Source organism: Aplidium turbinatum, chromosome 10 (genome assembly GCF_918807975.1).
Source record: "Aplidium turbinatum chromosome 10, kaAplTurb1.1, whole genome shotgun sequence".
In the NCBI taxonomy this organism is placed as follows: Eukaryota; Metazoa; Chordata; class Ascidiacea; order Aplousobranchia; family Polyclinidae; genus Aplidium; species Aplidium turbinatum.
In genome coordinates this window covers 7,452,591-7,471,998 of record NC_137481.1, presented here as the reverse complement: position 1 = coordinate 7,471,998, position 19,408 = coordinate 7,452,591, and the positions used below count along the sequence as shown (strand labels likewise).

Below are 19,408 nucleotides of genomic sequence, written 5' to 3'. Positions count from 1 at the left end.
AAAGGTCTTCTCTACTGTGCATACAAACTATAGAACTACATTTTATTTAAGGATAGTTACTGGTACGTTGTGAACAAGGATTGTTTACGTTTATATGTAAAACTCAAAACTAACCAACCAACTAACTGTAGTATAAAAACGTTCATTCCTACATACTGTAGATCATCACATAAACGGTTAAACTGTCTAGAGCAGTTCTTCCCAACCGATGGGTCACGACCCATTGCTAGGCAGCGAAGCTATTTCAGGTGGGTCGCAAAGCATGTCTAAATGTGAAAATTTTCTAAAACATACCGACATTACTATGGATCTCACAAGCTGTAGTTTGGTCTTGAACAGTACTGCGCCTTTGCTACTCTTATCTTCCCTTCATTTGTTGACTTTCTATTTTCATGAATTGTACACCCTGTTTTTCATTAGATCGGAAAATTATTGCATTACGTAACAATTATGCAACAATGAAACAAATATGTAACAATTAGATGTGTTGTGTTGCATTAACTATTTCAGTACGTATGACAATCAGTAGTAAAGATGCCATAATAAAGATGTCATATCTTATTGTGGGTCGCGCAATAAAACTTGCATTAAAAGTGGGTTGCGAAATAAAAAAGGTTGGGAAGCACTGGTCTAGAGGTCTGCTTTCAAGCTTTTGTGCATGATGAACATTTGATATTGCCGTGTAGGATACCAGGCTACAGTCAATCAATGGATAAAGTTAAGCACATATATACATCGTTTATTCACATAAAAAGCTTGAAAATGTGACTGTGCGATTAACCGATTTCGACGGTATAGCGGAACCAGGCCCGCAACCAGCAAATATTTTCGGGGGGGCATTTAATTTTTTTCAAAGAACAAACATTAAAATGATGCATTGTGACATTTTTATGTTGATGTCCACGCCCATTGATAGAGTGTGTGGCACTACCGGTACCATGCTACGGTTCAGTGGTCATAACTTATGTCAATCACGTTTTTGTTTAGTACAGCATTAAAGGAAACTAGCCTTTGTAACCTTTTCTCATTTAGCTATGACTACCCAAGGAAGAAAATTACGATATCACATTAATGTGTTCAGTCGGTTACAAATAAAATACAACATCTGTAGGCTACGAACTGCATTGGCACGACTGGAGTCATAAATTAATCAATAACATATATTTACATCAACATAAACAAACAGATACATATGAATAAACTCAACACGGTAATTACAAATTACAATCCTGAAACATTTTGTTGGCTCAACAAGTTTTTATGTTTGTAGGCCCAAAGAAGTTGACTTTGCAAATGCAAAATGACATTTTAAGTTAGAGCATAATGTCTAACTTTCTACTTGATTTGGCAAGTTCGTTTAACACCAATTCCGCGCTTGGAATTTGAGTACGATGGATTTGCATGAGAGCTAGTCCAGAAAGCCTGTCCAGCCCCATAGTGCTTCTAAGGCAGTGGTTCCCAACCTGGGGTTCGCGGACCCCTTGGGGGTCCGTGAGAAAGCATTTGGGGGTCTGTGATTACCTTGATGAATTTTGGAGAAAAAAAACAAAAAGCGATCTTTTTACTTTCATTTCTCTTTTTAAATGCAAATGTGTCAAGCTCAAGCCCGCGAGAATAAATTGTAGGCTACCGGCATGCATTCAAATAAATCTAACTGCTGCTTACAGTGTGTACATTGACCTTAAACTACATCTACCACAACGCATGTCGATTAGGCTACAGTCAAATCAGGATTGGCTCGTCTATTACGTTATAGCTCGTTTATTATCGCCTGGACGTTGAAGATGACATGCGTGTTGCATTGTCAAAAACTCAACCACAATTCAGTCGTTTAGTTAAGGAAAGGCAGAAACAGCCTCTCATTAAATTTGCTTACGTTGAAAAAGTTTCGGCATGGCACTTTGGGTCACCTTAATATTCAAATACTGCTAACATTTCTTGAACAATTCATTCATTTTTTTATTTGAGCAACTGTTTAACCTGATGTTTGCCGCAGGAGTCATAACGGCAATGCACTATGACACAGTACAGTAGTTGAGTAGCATAATTACAATAGTCAATAGTATGTTAATTGAGTTTCAGGCGAAATTTAGGTAGGGGTCCGCAGAATTAATAATTTGTCTAAAGGGGTCCGTGACAACAAAAAGGTTGGGAACCACTGTTCTAAGGTAACTTTTCAAGCGTCGTAGACAGCTAAATGTTCTTTCTGCAGAAGCAATTGTGACTGGAAGTGTAGCCAAAATTATCAAGAGTTTGTAAATGTTTGGATAAAACTCTTTTTGGGATTCTATTGCTGACACCGCATCAATCGTACTTGCTGGCCTTTCACTTTCAAGAATTCATTTAAAATCAGATTTACAAATGCCTAAGCCCAACTGAGTAGCTTATTCACCACGCTATCGCAGCTGCTTTTGATCTCGAATTATTTAGTTGTTTTTAAACGCTTTTTATGGTGATGATGGATGCTGATATTATGTATACGCCAACAAAACAGATAATGAGGATGCCAGCCTAATTTATCGAACAAAATTGTTAGCATAGCTTCCAACCAGCGTAGCCTACTTTCGGTTTCGATAGTCTACACACTACAGTACGTGCACGGACATTTTGCCGAAAGGACATTTTGTCCAAAGACATTTTGCCGAAACTCATTTTGACGACAGGACTAATTACCGAATTCTATAACTTCGCCAATTTGTCTAATCGGCATTTAGTCCTTTCGGCAATTAGTCTTTCGGCAAAATAAGTTTCGAAAAAATGTTTATTCGGCAAAATGTCTATTCGGCAAAATGTCCTTTTGGCAAAATGTCCTTTCGACAAAATGTCCGGGTACCCTACAGTATGGCTGTACGTGTACGACGTATAGTAGGGCCTACATTTTATACTGCATAAAACGCTTAAAAATTTTTCAAAAAATTTTGGGGGGGGCAAATGCCCCCAATGCCCCCCCCTGGTTGCGGGCTTGAGCGGAACCGATTTCGACTGCATAGTGGAAACGATTTGTAACTTCCAGTTTCTTTTATTAAAAAAACTGTTCTGTTACTTTTGCTTTGAAATAATAAACGCAACATTGGTATAATGTTTATTACTGCACATTTGCTACTCTTTATTTTTATTTTACATTTCTAATCGCGTACACATCAATGGCTAAAATTGAAATTAACTGACAACTTGATCCCTAACTCGATTAATTTTTTGTTGTGACTGGAGTCTGGAGTTGTTGTAATGTTATTGGCATTATTGCACTTAGCGACATGACGCAAGCTTCGACAAGAGTAATAAAAAAAAGAAGTCACATTTTTATTTAAATTGAAAAGGTTTTTTTGGAGTGAAGATGTATGCTACTCAAATTTAAACTGGGTTAACCTAACAAAAAAAGGAATTAATTTTTTTTTAAAAATACTTCTGCCGCATTGATTGCTTATGCTTAACCTTTTGCATATTGCAAGTTTAGCATCAGCGTGATGATGTAATACAGGGGTAACCCGGTATCGCTGCGGCCCGCAGAAGGTATCAGCGTACAAGTATAACCAAAATACTTTTCTTGAGGAGTCAATGAGCATGAAGGTAAAAATATTTTCCGGGAAGCATATTTTCGCTTTGCATACGATTCCACTGACCTACCAATCAGATTATAGTTCTAGGTGGGGGTTGCTGGTCACAGCGTGGTCACAGCGGTAAACCATAATCTCTTCGTGGGAAAATTGTAACATAAAGTTCCCGGATCCGTTTGTCTGCATATAGTGACCGAAAAAGAAACACTTCTTGAAACGTCTATTCAATAAGTGTATTCCTGTAAAATTAGCCCGCGGCTATCGAAATTGAGATGCAATGCCGTACACCTCTAAAACTGTCACTACGATACAGATTACTTGGATAAAAGACGGAGAATTTGTCCAGCTAGCAAGCACCAAATAAACCAGTTAAATGTGCGACCGACTTCCAACAAACAACTTCAAGAATGAATCAGAAAAATTTGTGATAACTCAAAGGCACGCCAGCAGTAGCGCGACGCAACATTTCATGTCCAAACAGGTTTCAACTGAAACAGGTTTAAACCGGTTTGACACAGGTCTTACGGACGATGGTGCAATTTTGGCTCATGTTTTAGGAATTTCCATGACGTAATATTCAGTAGACCCGAACGGTTTCTACATGACGTTTGACCAGGCGAACAACCGTCTGGAACACAGCGGTAAACCATAATCTCTTTGTGGGAAAATTGTAACATAAGATTCCCGAATCCGTTCGTCTGAATGTAATGACCGAACAAGAAACACTCCTTTGAAACGTCTATTCAAACTTGTATTTCTGTAAAATTAGCCCGCGGCTATCGAAATCGAGATGCAACGCCGTACACCTCTAAAAAACTGTCACTACAGAACAAACTACTTAGATAAAAGACGGAAAATTTGTCCAGCTAGCAAGCACCAAGCAAACAGTTAAATATGCGACTGACTTCCAACAAACAATTTTACGAATGACTAGAATAATTTGCGATATCTCAAATGCACGTACACAGTAACTGTGACGCAATAATGAAAGACATTGTCACGCAATTCAAACCCGTGTTCAAAGCGGCTGGTGCAATATTTCATCAGGTCTTACGAACGATGGTGCAATATTTGGACATTTTCTAGCAATTTCCATGACGTAAGATGCCAGCTAGGTTAAGTAGACCATAACGGTTTGTATATGACGTTTGATTTGGTGAACAATTGGCTGGAACAGTTGCTTAAAGCTATTCCAATGCGATGCCCAGCCACACTGCCCAGTGGTTGATTAAAATGTTTGTTTTTGAATTTCAAAAATGTCTGTATTTTAAGTCATGCAAATGTCATGTAAACACTAGTTGGCGTTTCATCGTTATTGTGTTTCACGAGCAGTGTTCTCTTTATGCAAGTTTTTGTTGGCAAAATAGATCGGTGTGCCAACTCAATTTATAATAAATTGGCAAAATATTATATATAAATTTAAAGACTTTTTCTGATTGTATTATGAAAATATTTAGCTTAGTAGGCTACTGCAAAATGTTTTTTTTTTTAAGAAATATGGAATGCTTCACAATTTTGCGTGTCATCCTTGCGCAGGGACCGTGCTAATCTTCTCTGTATCGTTTCAATTTTAGCATTGCCGAAGCATGTAGCCCACTGCCGAAGCAAGTATTGCAAAATGTTGTTAATCAACAAATTCTTGCCACGCTTTTTTAGACTCTCACAAAAAGGATGAAAAACCAACTCATTGCTTTTTTAGAGGGAAGACTGTTCATGAATTACGATAGAATTACGGTTTTTCGGTGATTTCCACAAGCGTTTGTTTCATGGTGCCTGGTTTCTTTTTCCCTGTTATTGGAGCCTAATTTTCGCTGATATGTTTGCCGGTCACTATTGTTGCCTATATTGCGATGTGTCAAACATTTCCTTGTTTACTAAAATTGTTAATTGCAAGATATCTTTTGTGAAGCGAAGTAACAACACCACTCTTGCGATGAATATTCTGATGAAACCGCTCGCCTCGCTATAAGTGCGCAAAACAAGTGGCCTCGTTTATTAGGCATTGTTAAAAAAGTCAAAAGTGTTGTAAAAGGAGCTTGGCCTGGCAGTAGCGTTGTTCGATTAATTTTGTTGCTGCGGTATTCTAATATAAATATGAACAACATGTAACGCTGGATACTGGGTACGAAATGCGTTCTTTTCTAGCATAAGAGTCAACCTACCTAAAATATTAGCCTATTAGTGCGGCCCGCCACAGCTCTCCTTAGTGCCAAAGTGGCCCGCATGCAAAAAAGGTTGGTGACCCCTGATGTTATAGAAGCGTTTTTTTTTCTAGATTTCACCAACATAACATTTTTGTAATCCTCCTGTTTAGTAAATTTTCTTTGAGTTTTCACTTTTGAACTGTTTGCCGTTACCGTACTTGCTCAAGCTAGTTCAAATTATAGTATTCAATAGTTGCGTTTTTTGCCAAAACATGGGAGAAATAAAAAAGAATATGGAGGTCATGAACATTTTTATCTAATTGATATGTAATTTTTCGTTCGTTTTGGTCCAGTTGTGCTGACATCTATTTATATTGTAGGCTAATTTTTGTTTCCATTCAGTTGTACTGATGAGTTCTAATGAAGGAAAACCGAAGGAAATTAAAAAAAAAATGCCTAATCGCATTCTGGCTAGTGCTTCATACACATGTAGATTTGCCGTTATGTTACGTTGTGAGGTTGTATACAGCGATTGCAATGCTCACAGTGGCGTTTCTCTAATCGAGACTAGGGTCCATTTTAAGTAACTACAGCCATGATTTCTGACTCAGTTTCTCAGACTCTTTTTCATTTCTTTCTTGCTCAAAAATAATTTTAATTTTTGAATTCAACTCGGCAATGTTGGACGACAGAGCGTTGTGTTAATTTCTTGTCGTGGTGGCTGACTAGGTGACTGCTTATGGTCTTTTGCTACCATCCTGATTGCGCCATAATCTAACCAACCGTTGTAGCCTATACAATGCATTGTTTTGCCAATTACATTTAGTTGGCTTGTTTGTTAATATATGGCGCTGTTGAAACAAAATAAAAAGATAAATTGACTAGTGATGGGACCGCGCCAATCGTTCCGGTGTTTTTCTTTTGGTACTTTTGTTGCCTGGATTCTATCGTTCAACTTCAAGCTAATTATGTTGGAATGAATCAATAAACGATCCAATAGCGAAAACCATCGTGTCCTCATCACTTTTCGTCATCATCATGCTCAGAAGTGTTGTCGTCCCATCGACGACGACTGTGTTTGGGCGGGCATGCTAACAAGCAACGTGCCGCTACAAACTAAGAAAATGCAGCTTTTGTTGAAACGCCTGGCCAAACTAATAAAAAAAAATAGAAAAACCAAAACGTAGCCTAGGCTACATACCAAATTCAATTTGAATTTGTGAAACGGTTTGAAACTAAACTTTTTTTTATTTTCAGAGCTGTTAAACAGATTACAATTCATCAAAACTAAATTGAAAAAATCTTGAAAAAAATGTAAAAAACTTATGCTATTAACCTAAATAAATTTTAATAGCAGGTTAGAAGGCCTAATAATAATCAAAAATGACTTCATTTGAAGATCTTCCAGAGTAGTAGAACAGAGTGAGAATATTGTCTAAAGGATGAAATAACAGCAGGTTGAAGATATTTTCAGAAAGATAAAACACTTGATAAAACAAGCGGAAGCTTCAATCTCAACGTGCTTGGCGGAGCTGAGTGTAGGCCGGTGGTTCCCAAAGTAGCCTATAGGTCGCGATCTAAACTTGGGTCGCAAAATATAAAAAAAAAATTGGGTTGCAATAACACCAGAGCCACTATGGCTCTGATAACACGACGCAAATCTTCTAAAATGCGACTAATGCAAATTTATGAATGACTTTTGTTTTTTACTAAGTTGTTTTAATTCCGACATAAACTGAACTACCATCGTAGCAGTTTGTTTTGGCTTGATTTTGTTAAATTGAATCATTGCATCATAAGATGTTTGGTTGGTTTTCGAATCTTTATCCTTGGACTGACAAAGCTTCTAATAGGTACTTATTCCTGGTAGTTTCACATACTTGTAGAGGCTTTGAACCACTGGCGCATGGCCGGTCACCGAGATTGACAATGTGAAGTACCGTATCTTAATTTTTAAGTGCCGTTATGACTTTGTCTGAGATTTAGCAAAGAAAGTAAACATCATAAAAACCTCTATGAAAATATTTTCCCAAAATATTTTTCACATTTTTTTTTAATCAAGTTTGGTGTGAAATTTATTTTCTGGGGATGTCAGTTTCATAATGGAGTAGGCTACACCACAGTTGCCAGGTCGTGTGTCCGATGGCTAGCAAATCATTCATGACCAAGAAAAATAGAAAACAGCAAGGTTTGTTGGTGCTTCTTGCTTGTATGTTTTTTTTCTCATTTATGTAGCCTATTTGTGGCTGTTGAAAGAAGAAATATCTCTCTTTGGCCTGGTTGGTTTTTGAATCCTTTTTCTCGGACTGACAAGGCCTTGATTGGTTATTCCTGGTAGTTTCGCACAGGGATATCTAGAACAACGGGATTGCTGACTCTGTTTTGAAGTGGACAATAGGAGGGTTACTGCATCATCACTGCATCATTACTGCACAAACTAAAATGTGGATTTCTTAACATACAACCCGTCTCTTGTTTTTAAAATGATGCTTGAAGATGAAATAATTTAAAAAAAGCAAAAAAGTTTTGAAAATGTGGCGGTTTTTCCCCAAACCGCCACCAAATGGTAAAAAATACACAAATTTTAAACATACTTTTTAATACCACTTACTGGATTTGAATCAAATTTTAACAGAATGTTTATAAGTATCAAGACTAAAGCTCTATGGAAGGAAATGAAGATATTTTGAGAAAATAAAAATTTATTCAAATTGTTGCATTTTTTCAAAAATTTTTGATCCTCGGACAAGAAACAAATGGGTGCCGACAGCATCATGGACAAAATTTCCAAAATTCTTTCACCAGAGGCTTTGCATGTTTACTCTGTCTGATAGTGTTAAAAATTTGAAAGCGATTGACAAATAAATGAAAGAGATATATGGGATTAAAATTTGGTGCTTGGTCAAAAATCACATTTCACGAAAAACAACAATAAACATTTTCAACACCTTAAAGCCTCCTTTATCATACGTAGACCCTTTTTTGCCTCTGCTTGAGTTTTAAATTTTTTCTTAAGTGCTTTCAATGTTTTTCTCCTGGCCTTAGTTGTGTCAAAGCTTCTTTTTCTTGATTTGTCAAGTCAAAACTTGTCGAGTATTTGGCAGATTTCTGAATTTGCAGAGATTTTGCTACTGTCTTGTTTTCATAATTTTTTTTGCTGAAGTAGAAGGTTGGCAAAAGGGCTTTGATCTTCTGTTGTTGGATGGCTTTCTGGTGTTACAGGAAAGGTTACACTTGTGTTACAGTAACAGTTCATCAAGTCTACCACCATTGTTGGACTTACAACCAACCTTATCCAACTTTCTGTGTTTAGCAATACCACGAAATTGAATTTTCTTAGATGTTTTCATCTTTTTTTTATTTCCTATTTTTGATGACTAAAACTTGCCCAAAAGTGATGCAATAATCAATTAAATATGAAAACTAAAGCTGTGTTCAATACTCAATAGTCATGGATGACTAACAGCAAAAGTTTGCTTTAAAATGATGATCTTAAGTTATAAACAAGGCCAGACATTAGTTGTTGCTATGGGCGTTGCTAGGAAAGATGCCTAGGAGTGCCCACTTTCAAGACCTTATTTTAGCTTCACAGCAGGGATATCTAGAAAAGGCGACTTCTCAACAGCGTAATTGACACGCGCTTTTGCCTTTTTCATTTTCGGGCGTTAACAGCGCTGACCCTTCTAGTGTCCATCGCTTTATCGAAATTTGCAAAGTCAGCAATTCCGTTGTTCTAGATATCCCTGGTTTCGCATAGGCTACTTGTAGACGTAAAGGCTCTTGACACAGGGCCGGTTACCGAGATTGCCAGAGTGAAGTGTTCCGATTGTTGAAGTGTTGTTTCCGGGGAATTATTCCATTCACTAGGTGCCACTGAATGGAGAGCAGTCCTGCAAATGCGTTGCTCAAGCGCACACCCTTGAGCCGGCTTGAGGTGGCTGCTGACCAGTGACGTTCGGTGGCTTAAATCGTTGGGAAAGCAACTTGTAAATATGCTGCAGCAAGGTAGTAGGCCTAGGCACGAAGGGCGTAACCGTCGGGCGAAGCCCGAAGGCGTGTTGCCGAAGGCAACACCTCCAGCGGGGGGTCTGGGGGGCCTCCCCCAGAAATTTTTGAAAAACACTTCCAATTTGGTGCGCTCTGAGAGCATTTTCAAAACAAATCAAACATAAAAATCTGTCAAATTGTGCTTCGCCTATGTCGTGATCATACATCCATTTAATGTTTAGAAGTCATGAACAATCTTAATTTTAACATTGCAGGACCAAAATCCAGTGTTAAACATGGAATAATAGTTGTCTAAATATTTAATTCGTCATGAATGTTCATTCATTCTCAGATATTCAGTTAGGGCTACACTACAAAAACTAACACTTAGATCTAAACATTACAACCGCAAGCAATTTGTACAAAAAGCTGGATAAGTTTGCCTCCTGAGTATAGAAGCTTCCCAGCTAGAAATTTCACGTGTATTACACGTAGATTCTACGTACCTTGGGTCGTGTATTATACGTTAATTTTCACGTATAATACACGCATATGTGTCGACACTATTTCACGTGTATTACTCGTATATTTGGTGGTGGATTTCACGTGTTTTACACCCGCATTCCACCTAATTTCCTCGTATTTGACAACACTAATACACGTGTTTTCCACGTATATTTGGTGGTGGATTTTACGTGTTTTACACCCGCATTCTACTTAATTTCCGCGTATCTGACAACACTAATACACGTGTTTTCCACGTATATTTGGTGGTGGATCTTACGTGTTTTACACTCGCATTACACCTAATTTCCTCGTATCTGACACGTAGATTCTACGTTCCTTGGATCGTGTATTTTAGGTTAATTTTCACGTATAATACACGTATAAGTGTCGACACTATTTCACGTGTATTACACGTAGATTTGGTGGTGGATTTTACGTGGTTTTACACCCACATTCTACTTAATTTCCGCGTATCTGAAATCAACAATTTAATACATTTGTATTTGTAATCTACAAAACTTATGCGTATTGTGTGCCATTACTTTTATCAATTGCAGTATAAATCGTCCTTGTTAACTGCAGCTATCTATGTATTCAACTTCAAAAACTACACATCAAAGAACATGTATTTAAAATGCGAAAAACTCAACGTTTGTATTAGTGTTTGTACGTGAGGCCGTGATGGTAATGTTCGGTGTAGACGAGCCAGCCTACACGAGGTTGGAATGTCAGGTCAGCATTCAAATTGGCTCGCTTCCCCGTCCGGCTCGCAGAGTTGGTCCTGTTCCAACATGATCTTGTTTTCATTTTCCTTGTGTTTCTGAAAAACAAGAACAGTGTAAACACTAGCAGCGTACTCGGGAGGATAAAAATGCGTTAGGCAAGAAATAAAAACTTAGGCTTAAATGAAAATTCCTTAATCGCTGATAAACGTTCTTATATTTACCTGTTGACCCTTTGGAGCATTTTTTAAAAAATCCGTGATTGCACCATCAAGTTGGTGTAGTTTTCCATCTTTGTTTAGTGTAAGCCAACATTCTGAAAAAGAAAAGGTATTCATTAATCTTTCTTTTTATCTTTAAAACCATTAGGTAAAGTATGTTTATGACGTACCGCGCCGTAAAAATAAAAAAATGAATGAATTTGACATACTTTAGTATATCACAGTATATCTCTTTAGTTATTTAGAAGTTGTATTTCAATCAAACAATATAATATAAAATAATTAAGGAGCGCTCACAATTATTGTCAACAGCTAATGGTTGACACTTTACAGCAGGGCTACTCTACTGGCGGATCGCGGTCCGAATTCGGACCTTCTGGGTGTTGATGGTGAACCTTAAGCTTTTGGAAGAATAACCTCATTGCCAAGTTTCAGGGCTTTTTTAAACAGATTTCTACTGGGAGGAAGCAATTTTTACTGAGATTATCCTAATTGCTGAGGGGCTGCGACATCCAGACTCCCCAACACTTTCTCAGAAATCCAATGCGAGTTACATTTTACCTCAAAAAGTGGTTTGGTACAGATAATCTAACTTTCGTGGTTGCGTGGAAAAGAACTTATTTACCGGACTGCTAAAAATGTTCAACTTGTCAACCTGGAACATTGTTAACATTAGTTGAGTAACCCTGCTCTACAGAATTGAAATTGATGGGAAAATAATGTGGTTGATGTCAATTGTGAACACTCCCATAACAGGAAAAGGTAACGAAATTGCTAACGTGATGGCTTACTTGTGATAACGGAGTAAATAGAAAGGGGTTGTAGGGCTTTTTTCCCTTTCTTCCCCTTCAAACTATATTGGGACCAAAGTTCGCTTGTCCCAATCTTCCTCAACATCAAGCGTAGACAACTTGCTGGATTTCTTCCTCCGAGCGCACAGAGAAAAGTAGTCTACAAATAAAAGTTAAAAAGCTTTGGTAAAGAGTTTGCTTTGTTAAACCAGAGAAATAAAACAGAGTAATCTTAGCGGGTTTAACATAATGTATTACACAGAAAAATATAACATAATTAAAATAAACTCAAACGTTTTCGACACGTACGTGTGTCCTCATCAGGAATTACTAAAATCTGCAATGTTCTGATCTTCTTCGTCGTATGAGCTGTCCTCTTCCGGACTATATGTTTGGGCATGATGTCATCAGCCATTCGACAGTCTCGTCATCCAGGGTCTTCAGTCCAAGCGTTCCATGTGGTGGTTGATGGATTGGGCAGTCATGGACGACATGGTCTACTGTCTGGTGAGGACACACGTACGTGTCGAAAACGTTAGAGTTTATTTTAATTATGTTATATTTTTGTGTGTAATACATTACGTTAAACCCGCTAAGGCTACTCTGTTTTATTTCTCTATGGTTTAAATAAAAATTAGTGATAATTAAAGCAGATGATGTCGAAGAAAAAACATAGCCGAAGTAAAGTACTTCAAAATATAATGTCTGCATAACAAGTTCTTTTTGAAATCTTGACTATTGTCCAACTTGCCACAAAACTCTTCAAAGTTTAGGACATCACGAAATGGCGCCAGGTTTACATCTACAGGTTCAGGGTCTGCAACAGCCGAAGTACTCAGCTTGTGCAAATATACCATCTGCGTTTGCTGGTTCTCCAATATGTTGATCAGCTTTGCACTTAAAAATTTTAGGTCCATTTCAATTTTGTCAAGCCTTCTCGTCGTTGTGACTTCAAATGCTGTAAAATTTTTGCGATGAGCTATGCGGTCAAAACTTTAACAGTTTGAAATCAATTACAATCAAGTACTTGTATTGAGTAGCCTACAACTGTGCTGGGTACATTGTACAAGAAAAAGGTATCAAGTAGCACTGTATTCTAATCACGCTCAAGAATAGCATACCACTCACCAGTTAGTGCAAGAGATGGTTCGTCGGTGATCAAATTCCGTCTATTATGTGACGACACAAGACTTCGCACTAAAAAAGTTATTAGTAGAATACAGTGGTGTAACCGGCTACAGTTGCTAATTAATTCTTCAATATTTTGAATAAAAATTATGTTACAAATCTCTTGCAACATTCCCAGATATGATTGATTGCATTTTATCCTTCTAAGTGGGAAAGCGTCTTGCACACTAATAATAGAGGACACTGCGTAGAACAACTTCTGCAGTCTGCACCCACCATGGAGTCGACTGTATAACTGTTTCCAAATGGATTTATAACTAATATGACTGGAATTTAATGCTACCCATCACTCCTGATGGATTACTTGGTAGAGGTTATCGTTGTAAAGTTCGTTGCCCAAGGAAACAATCTGGTGTTGGAAGGTTTTGAACTCGACACCTCTCGATTCCAAAGCCAGCACGTTAACGCTACACCAAAGTTGTCAGCTCATGTTAATACCATACTGCTATACAGATTAGAATAGGCTTGGCTATAACCATGTAGAAAATATTGTCATCTCAACCACAATACACATACATGCAAATACATACATGGCAATTCAGATGGAGCGTGACGTTTCTTTCCAGTACTCGATCCTGGCTTGCCTGGTGTAAATAAGAAAAAAACTTATTTAATTGACATGTTTCAACTTTGCAGAGATTGGTAGGAAGTTATGAAAAATTACTGTACTTGATGGAGTACAGTCTTCATATTGTGGCGGTATCGGTAAAGAAAATGAAGAGTTCAATGCAAGCCTCTTTGTCTGATGTCCTTCATCATCATCGCTATCTAAACAAAAAATGAAGTTTACCGTAAACTTCAAATTACAACGAACATGTTTTCTGTGTAGTACCTAGCATTAAAAAATCCGTCTGCCACTATTGGGACAATCTATTTCGGAGAATTCGACTCGGTGAAATCGACAGCCATTTTTGAAGATTTCTAAAATCCCACAGCGGCATATGTATATTGAAAGGAATTAGTTTATAATAGAGGTTATTTACCAAAAAGTCTCAGCCAGAAACAAAAAAAACAGTTGTCAAACGACGTTTCATGATTAACAACAGAGGTTAATAAAATAAGTCTCAGCGAAAAAAAGCAATCTGGGCAGAAACAGATCCAACACTGACTGCAACGCAGTGTTCTATATAGATAAGACAGCAGTGCCACTGTGCCAGTCTATGATATTTCAGTAATCAACGTAGGTACTAGGTAGCACAGTTAAGACTGACTGAGGGCCGCTAAAACCAATTACCCTCTTCCATTAATAATATCTACTTGTTCAAGCACAGGTATTAGGGTGGAGTGAAAAAAATTTTTTTTTTCAAATCAAAAAATCAGATTAACCAAAAGTGGCGTATGGACCTAAAACCAACTTCTGAGAAGGTTTTGGGTTTGTGCCACCTACACCCAGGTGGCCCATAATTTTTAAAGGTCATCCGAGGGTCAAATTTCATGAAAATCCCATAACTTGGAAACCGGTTAAGCTAGAATGTTGGTTTTTGGCTTAAAATTTCCAGAAGGTCCATGTTTATATATGCTCTAATGCAACCTTTGTCTCTATTTTAACTACACAAGCTGATAATAATAAAAAATGACGTTTTAGTTTGAAAGATATGTAACGTGAAGAATTGAAAATGCTATATTTGAACTATTTGCACCCATAGTTATGTGTTAAGGCATAATAGGTACAAACTAACTGAGTACTGCTTAAAATACTTTCTAAGTAGTTGGTACAAAGGATATGTAAGCAACAATCATGGATATGTGACAAAAAAACTCAATGACAAAAATAATGTAGCAAAGACTCCTATGCAATAATGTCACAATGTTATTTGACATTAAGTTTCAAAATTTACATCTTTGGTTTCTATGAAATTTATAAGAAACTACTTACAATCAGGGTCACATTATAAAAATTATCATGTGGTGAAAAAATATTGAAAACCTTCAACCTGAAAACATCAGGACTATCAAAGTCAGAAAAAATATGTTTCGACTCTGATCCATTGCAAATTTGGGCAAGGCTGACTCTGCTTTGGTAAAGACCCTTGCCAACCTTAATCCACCACTGTTTGCAATCAGTGTTACAGAAACCATGACATCACGTATCCAATAACAATACACAGCCAGGGGCTCCAAGAGGGGGGAAGTCGGGCAACTTTCCCCCCTAGGATAACATTGTAGCCTAAAGGAAAAACGAGTAGCTTTTCGTTTTTTCATGTTTGAGGGGGCCCATTTTTGCCACTAAAAATGATAGTGTACCAACTTAAAAAAAAACAATTTTTTGAATGAAATAGGCAGTTCCAAGTATTTTTCGATCATAGTATATGTAACTTCAAATGTATCTCATCAAGAACAAATCATTCTCGTATTAAGGTAGGTGATGTTAAACTGCTTCAAGACGTAAAATTTGATGCTGTTAAGCCTACTGATTTATGCATCATCAATTTTCTATTGTTTTAATTTGAAAGCTGGTGCTGCTGCGTTTGGCTAAGCGTGTAGCCTACTATTTTTGCTTGACCAACGGAACCTTGACTTAAAAAACTGCGTTAGCCAGGCGTAAGTCCACCCTGTTAGCTCAGTGGTTATGCGCCCGGCTCAAGATGACGCAGCGCTGGTTTGACTCTCGTGGTCATATCATTTTTGTAGTAATTGATCTACTGTAGCTTGTGTCATTTTCAAGTGTAACCAGGCCAGATAGGAAATTCAAAATAAAGCTGCCTCATTCAAGAAGCCTACTTGAGCAGTTTCAAATCCATGCTTCCCTGCATTTGTTTTTCCTTTACAATATTATGCTAGGGGGGAAAGTTTCCCGACTTCCCCCCTCTCGGAGCCCCTGGCTGTGTATTGCTATTGGATACGTGTAATTATAAATGAGTTGATGTCATGGTTTCTGTAACACTGATTGCAAACAGTGGTGGATTAAGGTTGGCAAGGGTCTTTACCAAAGCAGAGTCAGCCTTGCCCAAATTTACAATGGATCAGAGTTGAAACATATTTTTTCTGACTTTGATAGTCCTGATGTTTTCAGGTTGAAGGTTTTCAATATTTTTTCACCACATAATAATTTTTATAATGCGACCCTGATTGTAAGTAGTTTCTTATAAATTTCATAGAAACCAAAGATGTAAATTTTGAAACTTAATGTCAAATAACATTGTAACATTATTGCGTATGAGTCTTTGCTACATTATTTTTGTCATTGAGTTTTTTTGTCACATATCCATGATTGTTGCTTGCATATCCTTTGTACTAACTACTTAGAAAGTATTTTAAGCAGTACTCAGTCAGATTGTACCTATTATGCCTTAACACATAACTATGGGTGCAAATAGTTCAAATATAGCATTTTCAATTCTTCACTTTACATAGCTTTCAAACTAAAGCGTCATTTTTTTTTTATTATCAGCTTATATAGTTAAAATAGAGACAAAAGTTGCATTAGAGCATATATAAACATGGACCATCTGGAGCTTTTAAGCCAAAAACCAACATTCTAGCTTAACCGGTTTCCAAGTTATGGGATTTTCATGAAATTTGACCCTCGGATGACCTTTAAAAATTATGGGCTACCTCGGTGTAGGTGGCACAAACCCAAAACCTTCTCAGAAGTTGGTTTTAGGTCCATACGCCAATTTTGGTTAATCTGATTTTTTGATTTGAAAAAATCTTTTTTTTTCACTCCATCCTAACAGGTATATGGTCAAACAAAGGGTGTACTGTAAGATTGTACATGTACTGTCACGGAATTGTTTTCAGCGTCTCTCCCTCAGCCAGTATCAACTTACTGTGCTAAGTACGTTGACCACTCTCTGTATATATGGAACTGTGTAGCTTAAAGTTTTCGGGTAATAACACAAAACAGCTTTGCGCCATATTTATGCATGTACAATCACTAAAGTAAGATCGCAAGAGTCTGTTTCCCTCTATGAGGGTTCGTCGGGAGGTACTTACTGACGAACTCTCGTAGGGGGAACAGACTGTTGAGTGTTGATATCTTTGTTTAGTGACTGTAAATCCATAAATATACAACTACATTAAATTTAAAATTAAATATAGAACTACATTCAATAAATTTTTCTTAACTATTTTATCAATTGTTTATCATCAACCTTCAGAGTCAGAAGAACTTAGGACTTCTACTCTTCTCTTCCTACGCTTTCTGATGGTCAGATCTTCTTCTTCCAAGTTCGAAGTGTATTCTGCTTGCTCTGACATCGCCAAAGCAATTTTATAGTCATCTGAAAAATAAACAGCTAGACTAAACTAAATATAGTTATCAGGTTATCAATAATTTACTTCATGCAAAAGTTATCAATACTTGTCATAAAGAAATTGACTACAAAACGTTCTTCTTGCCATAAACACAAAATTCGTAGCAATATAAAAATATATTATTTCTTACCATTACACCCAGGACTCTTATTGCATACAATGTCCATTTCTCCTTATCCACAATTGAGCATTTTTTAACGTGGTAGCTTGCTCTAAATGGTGGCCAATAACAATGACCTAAATTGGTAGTCTGCAAAGTAAATAGCAATTAATACCAGCAGTCAGTACGCCATTTATAAACCAGTTAAGTGAATTTGGTATACTGTACTAGCTTAAAAATACACAAGATCAACACCTGTCAAAAAGTGGAATTGGTTTTACTATGTTGTTGAACAAAGACACAAAACTGGATAAAATAAATTTTCAAACAATTTACCAATGTTTACTTTGCAGCCAAATTAACCACTAAGCCAATGTCGTCCATCAACCTAATAATGGTGCTCACCTCATTTATAACTGTCCATGGACTTGGTACAACCTGAACAGCATTTTCCCCTGTAAACTCAACAATTGTATATTTTGCCATTTCTTGACACTAAGTGATTACTTTCCTGAAATGAAAATTCAAAACAGATTGACAATTATTAGGAAGGCAAGAGCTTACCCTTCTCTCAAGTTTTACAGGCATGGTACGACATTTGTGTCATTTAGGGCGATTTTTTGTCACTAAAGGTACTTTTTTTAGTTGTACCAATTAACAAAAGAAATGTAGAACCAAAATTTCATGGTTGTGGGGTAAGTTATAAAGTTACCAAAAGTTAACTTTTGTGTTTTTAGGTTACTTTTTATTTGTTTAGTCACTTTATTTTGCATACTTTTTTGCCTAATTCCCCTTTTTATTTATCTTGCATTGCTACTGGAGAGATGAATTTATAATACATTCTATGTAATGCCAAGACTTTTAATATATCTTCTACTATGATACGGAGTTTAGGTTTGCACGAGCCCATGCATGTTCGTATTGCTAGTACTGTATTCCCAAAAACTCGTAAATGTGAAGTAATTTTTTGGGGTGAAACAAATTGTGTTAACTTGATTGACAGAAACTTTCTGCCAGAGAAAGTAAAACATTACATATAATATGCATAATTTCAATTTGTATCATTTGAAACCGCCTTAAACTTATATATATATACGAAAAATATACGAAGCATAGTAACATATTTTTATGCAAGCACTTTGGTCAATTCTTTGATACATTTTTTTATTTTTTCGAGGTTGTGATGGAAAACCAAATTACTCTTCACTCAAGCCTACCACCCGCTTGAATATAGGCTACGATATATTTTTTACTGATGTGTAGTGTAGGACTTAGCTAAAAGTGAACTCAGTCATGTTCGGAAACTTGAATAATTTATTGATACAGTATTCGCCGACACAAACCTGGACTAACAACAAATAAATGCACACACATTAACAAAACAACATATTTTTCTGTTCAATATAACATTTAATGTGAAAAGCATTGCGCTACTTACTACTACATACATACATAATTTTATACATACATAATTTTACATAATTTACATAATTACATAATAGACTACTACATAATTTTTCATTCAGGCACGTTACCTTTCAAGGTTTTGCCACCTTTTCCCGTTCATTAACGTGCTGGTAGGTCTATATCGATTTTTGTAGTTAGTATCTTTTTCGTTCCGGACGCGTTAATGACGAAAAATAAAACGATTGCTGTGACCGTGTTTGCCAAACGAATCATTACATTTTTGCTCTTAACAAAGTTAGTTAACAACAAGTTAGTTATATACAATGCTTCTTTTAAAAAAATGGTAATGGTATGTAAATGTAATGCAACTCAAATTAAAAATTAACTACAAAAATGCACTTCGAGTCAAAATTTAGTTAAAAAAAAAAAACGCTTCCGGGTAGTATCGAACTCAGTTCCTCTAGAATAGGAGCCGACGACGTATCCCACGCGCCACAAATCGAGTTGGATAAAATGGTTGGATTAGAACT

The 19,408-nt window shown here is 36.8% G+C and overlaps 1 protein-coding gene and 1 pseudogene across 3 annotated transcripts; both read right to left on the bottom strand.

The window, feature by feature from the left end:
• Positions 1-5,045: 5,045 nt before the first annotated feature.
• Positions 5,046-5,141, bottom strand: LOC145779176 (U6 spliceosomal RNA; annotated as a pseudogene).
• A 5,665-nt stretch (positions 5,142-10,806) lies between these two features.
• LOC145778614 (uncharacterized) lies at positions 10,807-18,887 on the bottom strand. Of its 3 annotated transcripts, XM_082590139.1 has the most exons (9): positions 17,877-18,887; positions 17,502-17,621; positions 17,209-17,337; positions 13,784-13,882; positions 13,645-13,698; positions 13,055-13,123; positions 11,927-12,086; positions 11,139-11,230; positions 10,807-11,012 (listed from the first exon to the last, which is right to left on the bottom strand). In XM_082590139.1, the coding sequence occupies exons 2-7, from the start codon at positions 17,536-17,538 to the stop codon at positions 11,989-11,991; spliced, it is 486 nt and encodes a 161-aa protein (XP_082446265.1). In that variant the 5' UTR covers positions 17,539-17,621; positions 17,877-18,887; the 3' UTR covers positions 10,807-11,012; positions 11,139-11,230; positions 11,927-11,988. The 3 variants fall into 3 exon arrangements, with proteins under 3 accessions (XP_082446265.1, XP_082446266.1, XP_082446267.1); XM_082590140.1 differs by lacking the exon at positions 11,139-11,230; XM_082590141.1 differs by lacking the exons at positions 10,807-11,012; positions 11,139-11,230; positions 11,927-12,086 and adding an exon at positions 12,681-12,823.
• Between the last annotated feature and the right edge of the window lie 521 nt (positions 18,888-19,408).

Excerpts from the sequence above, each read along its gene's own strand:
- LOC145778614 (XM_082590139.1), bottom strand. The coding sequence starts at position 17,538 with ATGGACATTGTATGCAATAAGAGTCCTGGGTGTAATG. Across the intron at positions 13,883-17,208 it reads AAGTTCTTCTGACTCTGAAG|ATAGCGATGATGATGAAGGA; the intron begins GTTGATGATAAA and ends TTTTTTGTTTAG. Across the intron at positions 12,087-13,054 it reads ACCATCTCTTGCACTAACTG|ACTACTTTTCTCTGTGCGCT; the intron begins GTGAGTGGTATG and ends TTTTATTTGTAG.